Raw genomic sequence first — 14,607 nt, 5'->3', positions numbered from 1 at the left:
GTTAGGGTTTGGTGGATGATTGATGGTGGCAGAACCATAACGATACTCACCTGAGGCATTCAGAAGTAAAATGTTGGAACCCGAGTATGTTTTTCTTCCCAAACGTATACGCACATAATTCCCATACATATGCACATATTGGTTTCATACCCAGCAGCCATTACACCCACACAAACTGTAAATCATCTAATTAAACCCAGCCCTGCTAGCGGCAGTGACAAACTCATTATTGACTCAGTAATGGAGTTGATTTGATTCCAAGTAAACCAGATCTTATTATCTTTCATGGTTGAGATAATAAAACTCGGCTGTGTTAGTGTCTGCGGGATAAACATGAAATTACCTTAGGTGAGAGACGAATTGAGATAATTTACTCCAGTAAAAGTACCTATTCCCCAGTGTACTGTAAAACTCCATTACAAGTAACAGGGGTTTAGTCATTTAAGAATTGTTGCAGAGTATCAAATCAACAATTTACTGTATTATGGCAGAAGCAGTTTTATGTTGTAGCAGTCCCAAGTGGCAACAATGTCAACCGGCAACCATGTCAACATCCAGTCTCTGTTGGGTCTTGGGTTCCACAGGGTCACAAGATAGATTGGAAAAGTTATGCCATGGTTAACTTAACATGGTTAATTCAAATCATACCTGCAATACAAAATTCTGTTTAGTTTTTCTGTTTTTTTTTCTTTTTACTTCAAGAGTTTTGACTCATCAGAATTCTAAAAATGATTACAATAAGGAAATATCTTTCTTTAGTTTAACTGATCAAAACTGTTGAGGGGTCCTTAGTATATACAATATCACTCTGCAAAAAGGTTGGTCATCAGGGGTTAAACTACAGGATCGAGCAGTTTCCTATGATATCATATGTAAAGTCTAACCATAACTCTAGTCTAATCTACAAAATAACTGGTAATGACATCAATTAGACATTTAATGGAGTAAAAGTTTGTGCAGGAATGTGCTGAAGAAAAAGCATAGTTGCACAAATCGAGATTTTGAATAAGCCACAATTACATTAAAACTGTTCTCAAGCAAAGTACATTTAGTCAAACACAAATTGAATACAATAGTAGAATTTTTTTTTTGATATTGTATAATATAAAAGCAGAATTGCTGAGGAGTGCATTATAATCATCATCAGGAAAATTTTAAGAGAAGGAGAAATCCTACTGTTCTAAAATATTTTTTCTTGTGCGCATTTACTCCACACATTATTGCAAATGTGGGTGTGCGCTTATAGGACATTACTGGAGCGTCAGACAGGCAGAGGAGGAGATGTGCCACATTCTCCTGGTTTTATGAATCAGTTCACTGTGCAGGTATGAGGTGAGTTCATGGGTAATGCGTCCATCCGAAGTCGAATGTTTTGCTTTCAAAGCATTGCAAGACTGATCGCCCGTGGCACCTTTGCTACAGTCAATGCTTATAGTTTAAAACTTGCAAATGTTTCTTTTATTTTAAGTTACAGTGCAACTTATCGCATTCACTGCTGTCAACATCGGCGAGCACAACACAGTAAACAGCTGTTGAAAATACGATGAGAACACGTCACTGTGAATGCAACATTGTCAACATGTTGTAACGTTAATGCGAGACGACTTGAACACAGCATTGGGTTTAGCTGGACGCCATTGGGCCATAGTGATAAACAACCGGGTTAAGTCACAGGGAACCGGTTCAACTTTACGTGTCCCCGTTAACCAGAGGTTTTGAATGTGGGAGGCGGGCATTCCCAGGAACGCTGCAAACTACTTCAGGGGAGGAAATAATAATGATAATTGAATAAAGAATATATAAGACATAATTGCTGGCAGTCATGCTTTAATGGTTTTGCTTAGGACACACCCAGCTGTCAATCACTTGTATTATTGAGTATTTTCTCAATTCATCTTTTAATATGATGAAAACCAAGTTGTCAGAGTCCAAACTGAATTTTTTTTTGTCTAACCAACAATCCAAAATGCAAAATATATTCTACAGTTTATATATTCTACATTTTAGAAGCTGGAGCCAGAGAATGTTGGATGTAAGAATGAATGATTTAAAGAACCGATGTGTCGGATTAAAGGGTATTTATTGCCTGTAATGGAATATATAAATTCATAATTTTTTCATTAGGATCTAATCAGCTTCAACTAAGAATCGTTGTGTTTACTATAGCTTAGAATGAGCCCTTCATATGTTTCCTCAGAAGCCCAGAACAGACAAACCAACCATTCTATTTAACATGCAGGGAAAATATTTACTGTGTCCCAATACATAGTGTGTCAAATAGAGTATGCCAAAAATACCAGGAAGTCCTTATGCATCCGGTTCCTCTGCAGATACATGGGCAAAAGGGATCAAAGTTCAAGGTGTACTGTTAGGAGCAGGCAGTATGTCCCAACTGAAGGCATACTGCATGCAACAGAACATAGTTTGTAAGGGCAGCTGCAGTATGTACTTAAAGTAAAAAGAAAAAGTATGCTTTTTGAAATGCAGCTATTTGCCCTAGAGAGGTCCTTTCATGTTTTTACATTTAATCCTACACACTGCTAAAGGATTCTCAAAAGGATCAGTCTATCAACTGATAGTTTCAGCGATATGTCTTCAAATAAAACTGTCAAAATCACTTTTAATTGTTCACCCTAAGGTCCCCCATGTTGGCAAATCTTCTTATCTCCCTGCTCCTGGCAGCAGGGAGAGATGTCCTAGGAGATAAAGTAGACAGGAAGCCCAACTTTGTTCTGATGATGGTGGACGACCTGGGCATCGGTGATGTAGGATGCTACGGTAATGACACCATCAGGTCAGTTCTAAGAAATGCATAATTCTTCTGTTTCTGTGTGTCTCTTCCTGTTTTGCTCACCCATTGTCTGCTATATTCTTTCTATTTTCTGACAGAGTGAGTGTGCACCTCTGTGTTTTTCCACAGCTAATTTCGCAATCTGCTGAATATCTAGTGAAGTGAATTATAAATCTTCGAACCTATTGCTTGTATGAACTTGTACAAACACAGGTGTAAATGATTAAATTAAATTATGGTCTCATTATATTTAGTGTGTCACAATCATTCAAGTGAGCCAGCATGTGCAATACCAGGGCCCTGACCCACCTAACTAGGTCAGGGCCATAATTATTGTTATTATTTACACCTGTGTTTACATTGCAATGACATGTCAAAATGGCTGATAGAAAAAGGACCTTTACAGCGGATATCAACACAGCGGATATCAACTGAATAAACCTTTCAAGTTAACATTATCTTTTTATCATCATAACATTCATGTCATTATATCTGTGTCTAGTCTCACTCCGATGTGCTGCCTGGAATTAAATGTGTATTTATGTCTTTATCTATATGTCTATGTTTTATATATGTTTTATCTATTAACTGTACCTATTTACACCTGCTCTGTCCCTGTAGGACTCCTAACATAGACAGACTTGCTTCTGAAGGGGTAAAGTTGACTCAGCACATTGCAGCTGCTCCCCTGTGCACCCCGAGCCGGGCCGCTTTTATGACGGGGCGCTATTCACTCCGCTCAGGTAACAAAGTTAGTGCAAAAAGGAGCATCTTGGTCATATTTGTACAGCAGTGTTTGACTGTATGTTCCGTATTGTTTATGTGTTTTATTTTCTCCCCGTGTGTGTGTCTGTTGACTAGGACTGGCAAGCACTGGTAACGTGCAGGTACTGCTGTTCCTTGGTGGTTCAGGTGGGCTGCCACCCAGTGAGACCACCTTTGCTAAGAGGCTCCAGCAAGAAGGATACACCACCAGCCTAGTGGGTAAGATAACTTAATGTGATCATTTAAGCTTTGGTCCTCATTGTGAAATGTCTCCTTCGTCTCACCCAGACAACAGAGGTATGGACTTGAAGCTGGGTCAGCTGTACTGTGCTTGACACTATATTCAAAAAAAATCCCTGCCTAACAGTATCAGACTTTAAATTGGAATAACCTAATAAAATATGCAAAACTGTGCTTTGTGAGTCTAGTCTGTCAGAAGTTTAAGAGAGGTCCAATTCGCATATACTCTTATAAATCTTTCAGTAACCAATTAAAAGAAAAAAATTTGTGTGTGTGTTAGAAAGTATAAGAAAATCTGTGAATCTTCAAATTTGGCACACTGTTTTGTGCAAGTCAAAGAAGGATTCTCAGGTGTATGTAGGATGTTGAAATGTAACAATTTAGCAAAATGAGAAGCTGCTTTGTATTCACATTCCTGTCTATCCTCTTTTTTTAAAAATGTCCAGCACTCCATCTGTCGCTCTCTTTCTCTCTCTGTGTGTCTCTGCAGGTAAGTGGCACTTGGGTGTGAACTGTGAACAGAGAGGGGACCACTGCCACCATCCGAACCAGCACGGCTTCAGCTACTTCTACGGCCTGCCGTTTACCCTGTTCAATGATTGTGTGCCCGGAGAGGGGAGTGATATCATGGCAGACCTCCAGAAAGCACTCAGAAATCTGACCATGTTGCTTGGAGTTGGACTTCTCTCACTGGTAAGGGGGATCTTTTCTTAGTTCTTCAGTTAAGCTGTCTCTCCCTAGAAATGTTTACAGTGAAGTACATCTAAAAAAAGACCCATAAAGGCACATAATATGAGAAAAAGATGGAAACCAAAATGAAAAACAAAGAAAAACAGAGAGATAAATGTGGGTTGCCAAAGAGGCATAAATTGGAAAACAAAGAGTTCCTGTGCCATTTACCCCAGAGCAAAATAACTAATGTGCAATCACGAAGACATGAGCCACAGGATTGAAAAAAAAGTTGGGCATAAAAGCTGCAATTGTGAAATTCACAGTCACAGCCAGTAACCTGTTTTTCGGGAGAGTAATGACACAGCTGACACTCGATCGAAACTCTGACTTGGTAATAGTAGGTCCCTGTAGAATGAATGGCCACCAGCTGTGCCTCAGGTAAAAGAAAAAGTTTGATAAGAGGAAAACTGAATCACAAGTACAAAATAAAGAAGTAAAGAACAATTTTGAGCAAACAGCAGGGAGATAGACGTCTATAAAACTATTTTTATACCTAAATTAAATACTGTACAGTATTTATTAACAAAGTACACCATGTACTATTTTTTTTCTCTCCTGAGAATGAGTAACTTCTTTGTTAATGGTTTGTGATGTCATCTAGTGGCAGAATCATGGAATTGCAGTCCCAGATAGTGTCATGGTTCCACAATATTACATGTCAAATGTAATACAGTGCAGCAGTCCTGCTGTAGTTCCTGCAATTGGGGTGATGATTATGTTTAAAATTTTGCTGAGAGATGTTTATCAACAGTTGTAATTTTTTAGGTTTTAGTTTGATTGAATAATATATTATAACCTTGACATATTTATATAATATGTATATAATTTCATTATATGTCATTTTAAAATGATCTATTTCTATATATTTATGCATCTTTCTATAAAGATTTTTTTCAACCTTATTCATTTCTAGGGTTTTAAAAACATTATCAGTTTTATTCATACAGTATGTGTGTACAGTACGGCAGTGGTTTCATTCAGTGTGTGTGCTTTGTTGCTAAACGCACTGTGTGTGTGTGTTATGTGTTTTCAGGTGTGTGTCCGTTTGTGTGGCCTCCTTGAAGTCAGCCTGTGGCTATTGGTAGCACTTGTTTTTCTCAGTATCCTAGCAGCCGCTGTGTGGTTTATACCCTTTAAACGCCTGCAGATATGGAACTGCATCATCATGAGAAACCAAGACGTGATCGAACAGCCAATAACAGTGGAGACTTTACCCCAGAGGTTGCTGGGAGAAGCACAAAACTTTATAAAGAGGTACATATGTTTGTCTAAAACAGAAAATGGCATCACAAGCATGAACCCCTGAGTATTAACTACACCAGGACAGTGTATGTGGCATTGACTCGAAACAAGTCGATATGTGGCTCATTGATGTGTTTGTTAGTTGATGTGGTTTGTTTGGTTTTGGACATCACTGGAGGTGTATGGCACCAAGGAATAAGCTACTGTATGTCAGGGATTAGCTACATAGGCAACACTGTTTCTGGGATTTATTGACAATAATAAAAGAGAGTCATCTTGTCCTTCATCATGCTTGACATTAAAACTTCCCTCGTCTTGTCTTCAGGAATGTCGATCAACCATTCCTCCTCTTCTTCTCATTGGCCCACATCCACACGCCGCTCTTCAAAACACAAGCCTTTGCCGGCAAAAGTCGCCATGGTCGCTACGGTGACAACCTAGAAGAAGTGGACTGGATGATAGGTGAGTATATATTGGCATGCATTGCTAAACCTTAAATGATAAGGAAAGTTGGATCAGTCACTATCTGTTTGTGGAGTTTGAACTCTCTTTCCAACCATCTCTAATGCTATATTAATATGTTTTCTAGGTCAAATTACAGAGACAGTGGACTCCCTCGGCCTTGCCAACAATACTCTGATGTATTTCACATCAGACCATGGTGGACACCTAGAGGATGCTGATTCCATAATCGGCCAGAAAGGAGGCTGGAACGGCATTTATAAAGGTAGACATCAACTTACGTTATGACAGTCAGGGTTAAAGACAAGTATACGAAGTGCATATCTTTCTTACTGCATTTACTCCAAAAAAATGAGCTCTGTTTGTTAATTTATCTTAATTACTCCCCTATAGGTGGGAAAGCTATGGGAGGCTGGGAGGGGGGGATCAGGGTGCCTGGTATTTTCCGCTGGCCTGGCAGACTGGCAGCTGGAAGAGTAGTGGATGAGCCCACTAGCCTCATGGACCTTTATCCAACACTGAAGTATTTGGCCAAGGACACACAACCTGACAGGTAAAGATTATGAGAGCCTTCTCTGTATTGTGTGCATTCTCATTCTCTCATTTTTGTTTTATCTTAGAAAGGTTGAAAAGAGTCTGTATTTGTTGAACACAATAGTACACCAAGCCATTCTTTAGTTACAAAAAGAGGAGAGAAAGGACCATACAATTACTCTACACTTGAGCATAATAATTGAGGTATTTTGCAACCAGATGATTACAGTGTGAATCCAAAAGCATCTTATTATCTGTAAAAAAAAAAATATATCACTAGATACTGATTTAGCTAATTTTGCGAACATTGTAGGTGACAGATTACAGATTTGCTATCTACTTTTTTCATAGAAAGTTAATTATAGAACAAATAGTTAAATGTCTCTCTTCGCATATACTGTTGTGTTAATGCTCTCTCCCTTGATTTTAAAGCACATTTGTGTTTCTCACCTTCTCTTAATTGTACCTCTCTCCCAGACAATCAGATGGCTTTAACCTAATGCCACTGTTGGAAGGAAAGGTAGAGCGATCAGAGCATGAGTTCATGTTCCACTACTGTGGAATCTACCTGAATGCAGTACGCTGGCACCCACCTGGAAGTAAGTTCACACATGTAGACACAGAGATGCAGTCAATCATTTAGCAGACAAATATTTTTAAGAAATATTAACAAATATTATAAAGCTCTGTGCTTCATTCTAGAGAAAAAGCCATCTGTGTTGATGTGAAACAAAAAACAAACTGCATTCACGAATAGAATACCACAGAATCAAGCTAAAATAAACCAAAATGTTAGAACTCAAGTAGAGACTAGCTATCACACGGCATATGTAACAATATGTGTAAGAGCAAATGAGTGCAGCATTATAGTGAAACTAAAAGGGGACATATTATGAAAACCCACAAACTGTGAAATAACACAACCCAGTCAGTTATTTATGGGCTGTCTAAATCAGAAAACATGATTCAACAAGCCATTCAGATTTGCCTCCCTTTCATATGTCACATGCAGACTCATTAGAATATACCGCCCCCATCTGAGTACCTCCACCCACGGCTCTAAAACTACCGTTGCTAAGGTGCACCATGTTTTTCTTGCGAGACAATCAGAGCAGACTGAGGTTTTTTTCTGGAGGCATAAAGAGACATGCGCCAAAACGGAGTGTTTTAGACAAAGAGTGAATACAGATTTATTCAGACAGACAGTATGTAATGTCTTTTCAACATTAAAGAAACATGTTTTGGTAGAAATCTCAAATACAATTATGAACCTGGAAATAAGCATAATATGTTCCAGATGTGTGGTGTCTTTTTACTACTTTTGTAAAACCTTGAGGGTGAAATTGAATGCCAAAACCTTCAACATGCTTGCTTAAACAGGTGAATGTTAGTGAGAAATCTGCTAATCAGCTCCAGTTCTTGTTGGATCCTATATCTGATTCTAGCATATTATTTGAAAAAAGAGATACCAAAATATGTTGAAAGCAACAACTGCCTTTATTTCCTGAAGATTTAGGTCAAGAAAAACAGATATATGTACAGTTAGTGACGAGGTGTTTTGTGATTCTTTTTGGCTAATAGGTAAAATAGGTAAAACACACTATATGTTCTTTCTAATCTATATCCTGCAATTCAAAATATGAATATTTCCTCATGACTTCAAGTGGGAACATTAGAGAAAATTGCCTACTTACAGCTTGTTGCAGTAAAAGTTCTTAACAAATCACGATTCTTTGAAAATTAGAGCCAGTCACAAATCAGAAAAATTTCTCTCAGCCCAGAAATTACAAAAAGTGGTAAATTAGAAGTAAAATCAAAAAAAAAAATTCAAAAGGTTTTTGTATAGCTGTGGCAGTTTATTCTGTTAACATGTGAATCTGGTGTGTGTTTCCATCCAGGTGACTCTGTCTTCAAGGTGCACTTTTTCACTCCTAACTTTTCTCCCCCGGGAGCCGGTGGCTGCTACGACACTAAGATCTGTCTATGTCACGGAGAACATGTGACGCACCACAACCCACCACTGCTGTACGACCTTTTCCACGATCCCTCAGAGTCCCGCGCACTGACCCCTGATACTGAGCCGCGACATGCTGAAATCCTTGAGGAGATCACTAAAGCTGTGGAGAGACATAGAGACTCCCTCACAAACATGCAGGTGTCTGATGATACTTCAAGCGTTCAAAGCCAGATGACGTTGGACAGGATCCTGTGGAGACCCTGGCTTCAGCCCTGCTGTGGGACTTTTCCCTTCTGCGGCTGCAAAGAGGACACAACAAATATTTAAGTGCCAATTCTTAAGATTTCCGTCCTGGCTGATTTAGAATTTCTATTTGAGTGAAAATATTAAATTGTACTTTAAATGTTGCAGTCTGGGTAGTTTTTGTTGATGAACTTCAAGTTTTCAGAGTTGTGTGCATAGTTACATTTTTTGTTTGTTTACAATGAATGAAAACTAATACCGAATTGTTTGTAAAATGCAAATATATAAATATTACAATACATTTGTCAATGAGCTATTGGCGCAATAACTATTTTGTTATATCATTTGACGATGGATAGTGAATTAGGAGACATTTATTTAAATGAAAATCTTTAAGATTGCCACTTTAAAGACTTTTGTGCCAAAACGGCTCTGACATATTTAGCTGGCCTGTTTCACAACTGTGGAAACCAATGTGACATCAGAACCCAGCGCACAGCCACAGCAGTGCACAGTCGGACACTTCTGCATCAAACAGATAGAATGGTAGACAGGAGCCGAGCATTGTTTGGTACTGCTTTTCACCTGTAAAAGTTACCTCTTTAACGAATACGCTTATTTAATTTTTTTAATCATAGTACTTCTGAAACGCCTTGAGTGAATTTCTTCATATTTGGCACACATTTCTACTTGGACTCAAGGATAAAATGATTACACTTTGGTGGTTAATGATGTTTTGGAAAGACAGGGATGTAAACCGATACTAGACTGGTTGGTAGGCATACAATCGTGAGGCGCTTATTCTAGTTCTGATCAGTACGTCTAACGTTTCAGTGAAGGAAGACTGAAAATAGAGAGTAAGAAAGTAGTTTGGACTGTGTGCCATTAGAGGGCAGAGTCTGACTGTGTTTGGATGCTAGTTAGCTTTGCTGTGTGTTTGTATGAGAGAGAGAGAGAGGAGGATGACAGTTCTGTCATTGTGGGCTCTTGTGTTGTGTGGTATTAATTATGTCTAAATATCAGGATTATATGTATTTTCAGAGCAAAACACAAGTCTTAGGTACAGAAATACAAAAGCTTGTGAAGCACATAGCATTTTGATATTGCCGTAAAAATATGATATTGCATCAGTAGCAATTAGCTGGGGGTTGGAAATGGATCACTTGTAAATTTGTGTTTTGTTTTTTACTCTAGTGATTAGAATAACACCTCCCAGTAATCATCTTTTTTAACTTTTTTCATGCTGCTCTTTATTATCCATCCAGACTGCACCATTTTCCTCAGACTCTCCTTTTTCCCCTCCTTAAAAGTATCCATTGGCACTGTTCGTCCTTCTCTTCTTATTCATCCAAATGGTTTTGCTGACAATAGGTCACCTTTTTGATCTCAGAAAAGGAATTCCACATTCACACTCACTCCCCCATTAGAAATGTCAAAGCGCAAGGTCAGTTGCAGAACAGCATTGCCCAAAGGCACTGAGGCAGGCGGGATGTTTTCCACCAGTTTGACCACAACGACACCCTGTGGCTCCACAAATCTCCACAAATTTTTTCAGTTTTAAAAGACTCAAAAGACTGTGTGAACTATTCCCTCATAATTGTCATCATCGTTGACCCAGCAGTGGCTGGCTGTCAAAACATCAAAGTTAGCTAGTCTACAATTGTTCTCCTTCCTTCCCTCCTCTCTGTTTCCTCCTCCTCCATCTCCTCACACCGCTTTCTCCATCTCCTCCTCCTTGTTGTCCTCTCTTCTTCCTCTTTAACTCCCTCCAGAAATTTCACCTACATCCACAAGTGAGGAGGGCATTGTCATCATCACCATCATCAATGTGATCATTGTCATCACAGTCATAGTATTTACTTCTTTCCCTCCAGCAGAGACCCGTAAATCAAACACTCAGCAAGTTCATTACACTAGCCACTCCATTATGTCTCTAACAGTAAATCATGCAGTCAACCATACATAATGACATTTGGCTGTACGTCAGAGTTAATGATGGCTGGTGGGATATGATGTTACTGGCTGTACGTCATATAACACACACACACACACACACACACACACATGCAATTGTGCACATGTAACCACACAGAGACATGCGTGTGTGCACAAACCTAAATGCACACACATTTAGGTGCACACACATCCACACAGTATATCATGTTGTTTTGAACAGATCAGTGACTTTCTGTAAAGGTCAGTGTTTCCGGAGACGCCATAAAGCATTTTTACAACCCTCGTATACACATAAACACACATACAGCTTGAAAAGATGTGAATATTGCATGGCAGCTTAAAGACACTGGAAATATATCTATTGTGTTGAGCAGGTTTCACGAACAGTAATATCTAAGGGACTGCTGTTGCATTGTTCTGATTTTGTGCCTTTAGTTTGAGTGATGCTAAGAAAAGAGGTAATTATCGAGCAGAGAATATTTTTTGAATTAACATTGTCAGTCAACTGTGGTAGAATATCTTTGTTGTGGGAAATCTGTTTTCTATCTTGCAGTTAGTTTCGATCTTCCATTTAAATTTAATGGCAATGTGAAGCCTAGACGATGTATTTTGTATGTAATACTTTAAGTTTGAATGATAAAAACATGATACTGACCCTGATACTGACCATTACAGGTCAAATAAACACTCACACCACAATTGTTCTATCAGTCAAATTTTGTAGGCTACTGTTTTTGAATGTAACCTCTTGCCATATTCTCGCATACTTCTCGGTGCACTGAACTGCTGCTTCAATTTTGTGCATTTTTACCTCAAGTATGCGTTTCAATAAACCACTAAAAGGATGGATTTGGGGAAATTGCTTTCTCCAAAAGTTAAAAGAGAAGACTGATACCATGCTCATGTCAATGCTTTAATGGGACACCCACTTTTTCAGTGATTGTGCACATACATTTTGGTTTCTGGAGTGCCTACAGACCCACAAATGAAATAATACAACCCATACTTATATGGTTCATTATAAAACTGTGGGTCTGCAGACTCTTATAAGTAGAAAACACTTGATTAGTCATGGAAAGTGAGAACCGTGTGAGTTTTCTCTTTGTATCAAGCTGCAAAAAAGTTTTGGCATGATGTGTTAAGAAGTTAATTTGCCGACATTGCACTTCCTGCAATGTGACTATTGCATATCGCAATGTTGATGCTCAGCAAAACATGTGAATCAACAAGACATTCAGATTTGGTTCCCCTTTCTCTGTCACAATCAGGCTCACAGAGCATTTAAGACAGAGGGTGAACACTGAATATTCAAACAGACAGCATGAGAAAAATAATGTTTAAAAAAAAAACAAAGCATGTTAACATGTTCTAGTAAGAAAAGTGAACCAGAAAATTAGGATCAGATCAGTGTTAAGCTGGAGCTAGGAGGTAAATAGCCTAGCTTAGCATAAAGAATGGTAGCAGCTGGAAACAGGTAGCCTGGTTTAGTCCAAAGTTAAACAGCACTCAGAAGCTATCACACATTATATATTGTTGGTCTGGTTCAGTGACTTCCTGGACACTTGTCGTTACAGTGAGGTTGCCAGGTTTGGTACCATCTGTCCAGAGACTATATGCCATGCTAACTGACCATATGCTGCACAGAAGTGCTAGGCAGATGGATAAACTGTTCTTCAAGAAAAAGCTGGCAATTGCTTTTTTCTTTATGTTTATTGATTATTCAAATTAATTACAGCACAATGAGCTTTATTAAGAGTAAAACTAGCTGTTTCGCCCTGTCAGTTTAAACTAGACTAATTGTCTTATAGGTCTTACTCCATATATAATGCACAGATCTCATCTAACTATGCCAAAGGCAATTCAAAATGGTGAATACTCTTTTAACTAACCTAACAACCTGTCCACTTCGAGAGTATATCATATACCTTTTCATCCCCAGTAGTGTCACAGTGAGCAGATTCACAAGATAATTGGAGACCCACAAATCATAGTCGCTGTGTGTTGGCTGTGGTAGGAAAGAAAAAGAAAATCTATTTTTATACATGAAAATGAGGGCAGAGTCTCTGTGGCCAGTCAGTGGCCGTATTACTGTTAGTACTGTGCGGCAGAGGTTTTCTTAAAACCACAACTGACCTCTGTGGTAAACCTTCACTTACCATTACAATCTACAGTCCATGCCCAACACAGAGTGCACTCTTTGCCCTCTTATGCCTTTTATCATTTCCTCAAAATTAAAGCTAACGATGTTTGCAGTGCGTTGAAGGGCCCAGGGCCATGACCAGAGAACTAAATGAAATATACACAGCACAATGTTAAAAAGTTTAGGAATTTAGGGGGAAAAGATTTCACAAATGCAATGTTTCTGCAGAACAAAGTATATTCCACATATCCACTACCTAATTTTCTAACTAAACTTGACCAACCAGTCAAACACCAATATTGCTCCATTAAAGTCTGTTTCTCCTTTTGGTAACTATAATTAGAGAAATGCTGAGGAAAGCCTAGAGTTGAAACATGACAGTTTCTGGCTTATTTGTGAATGCTGACAACCTGATTTGCCAATTTTGAGATAGCTGGGTCTGCATCATACCCTAAAGACAGCTGATTATAGCAGCCTAGTTCTTTTGTTTGAGTAATATACTTGTTTTTACAAACCAAAATAGATTGTTGTAACAAAGCACCATTACAGCGCTATTGCATTAGGAAGCACAAAAAATGTGTGTGATGGAGAGAGAGAGGGAGTCAGGTTTTTAAATAAATGAGGCTTTTAGAGAACAAGACGGAGGCGTTTATGCCACTATTAGTGGCAATTGGATTTGTGTGTGTGTGTGTGTGTGTGTGTGTGTGTGTGTGTGTGTGTGTGTGTGTGTGTGTGTGTGTGTGTGTGTGTGTGTGTGTGTGTATCTGTTCATGCAGTATATGTCTCTATTTGTAAGGAAACACTACAGTGAAGAGAATGTATTTGCATGTGTAGCTGTATGCTTATTTATATCATGAATAGCAGTGCTGTAGTGGTAGATTTTTGTGCATGTATGTATCAGTTTGTCAGATTATATGTGTGCGTGTTTCCAGCAGCACTGGGTAAATTGTGACAGTGTGAGATAGACTCCAGGGGATGAAATGTTGTCTCTGCTGGGGAACTTTCACTATGCGCACACATGCACACACACACACACACACACACACACACACACACACACACACACACACACACACACACACACACACACACATGTTCACCTTTATAGGAGAGGCTAGAGAGGATGAGAGAGAAGAAGAACAGGCTGCAAACAGGATACAGGCTACCAAACAGGATGAGAGAGGAAGAACAGGCTACCAAACAGGATGAGAGAGAGGAAGAACAGGCTACCTGCCCATTGAGAGAATTTTGTCCCGGGCCCAGCCACACACACACACACACACACACACACAAACACACACAAATACACTAACTCTAACTGACTTTAAGCCTTTCTCAATCTCTGCATGTCTGTACTCTGCTTTTGTATCTAAATGTAGATCTTACTCTGATTCCAGAGACCTGCGGGCGTGTTGTACTGCGCCAGACCATGTTGTGTTTTCATGCATTTGTGTGTTATGTGTGATACGGTGTCTATGGCATACTTGTGTGTCATGTTGTGTACCATATGGTCATAACAACCCCTCACAGGGGAAAGCGCTTCAG

At 39.0% G+C, this 14,607-nt stretch overlaps 1 protein-coding gene across 3 annotated transcripts; it reads left to right on the top strand.

Moving 5' to 3' along the window:
• The first annotated feature begins 1,254 nt into the window (after positions 1–1,254).
• Positions 1,255–9,578, top strand: arsh (arylsulfatase H). Of its 3 annotated transcripts, none has more exons than XM_054615358.1 (11): positions 1,255–1,332; positions 2,639–2,794; positions 3,413–3,534; positions 3,653–3,775; positions 4,287–4,489; positions 5,676–5,782; positions 6,096–6,232; positions 6,360–6,497; positions 6,626–6,785; positions 7,244–7,365; positions 8,665–9,578. In XM_054615358.1, the coding sequence occupies exons 1-11, from the start codon at positions 1,328–1,330 to the stop codon at positions 9,048–9,050; spliced, it is 1,659 nt and encodes a 552-aa protein (XP_054471333.1). In that variant the 5' UTR covers positions 1,255–1,327; the 3' UTR covers positions 9,051–9,578. The 3 variants fall into 3 exon arrangements, with proteins under 3 accessions (XP_054471333.1, XP_054471331.1, XP_054471332.1); XM_054615356.1 differs by having other exon boundaries at positions 5,562–5,782; XM_054615357.1 differs by having other exon boundaries at positions 1,281–1,325; positions 5,562–5,782.
• Positions 9,579–14,607: the final 5,029 nt, after the last annotated feature.

The sequence above is a fragment of the Anoplopoma fimbria genome, chromosome 16 (genome assembly GCF_027596085.1).
Source record: "Anoplopoma fimbria isolate UVic2021 breed Golden Eagle Sablefish chromosome 16, Afim_UVic_2022, whole genome shotgun sequence".
In the NCBI taxonomy this organism is placed as follows: domain Eukaryota; kingdom Metazoa; phylum Chordata; class Actinopteri; order Perciformes; family Anoplopomatidae; genus Anoplopoma; species Anoplopoma fimbria.
This window is presented reverse-complemented; position numbering and strand designations above follow the sequence as displayed.

What these genes read in the sequence shown, in the direction of transcription:
- arsh (XM_054615356.1), top strand. An exon ending in AAGGACACACAACCTGACAG is followed by an intron (nt 6,786 to 7,243) that starts GTAAAGATTATG and finishes CCTCTCTCCCAG; the next exon opens with ACAATCAGATGGCTTTAACC. An exon ending in ACGCTGGCACCCACCTGGAA is followed by an intron (nt 7,366 to 8,664) that starts GTAAGTTCACAC and finishes GTTTCCATCCAG; the next exon opens with GTGACTCTGTCTTCAAGGTG.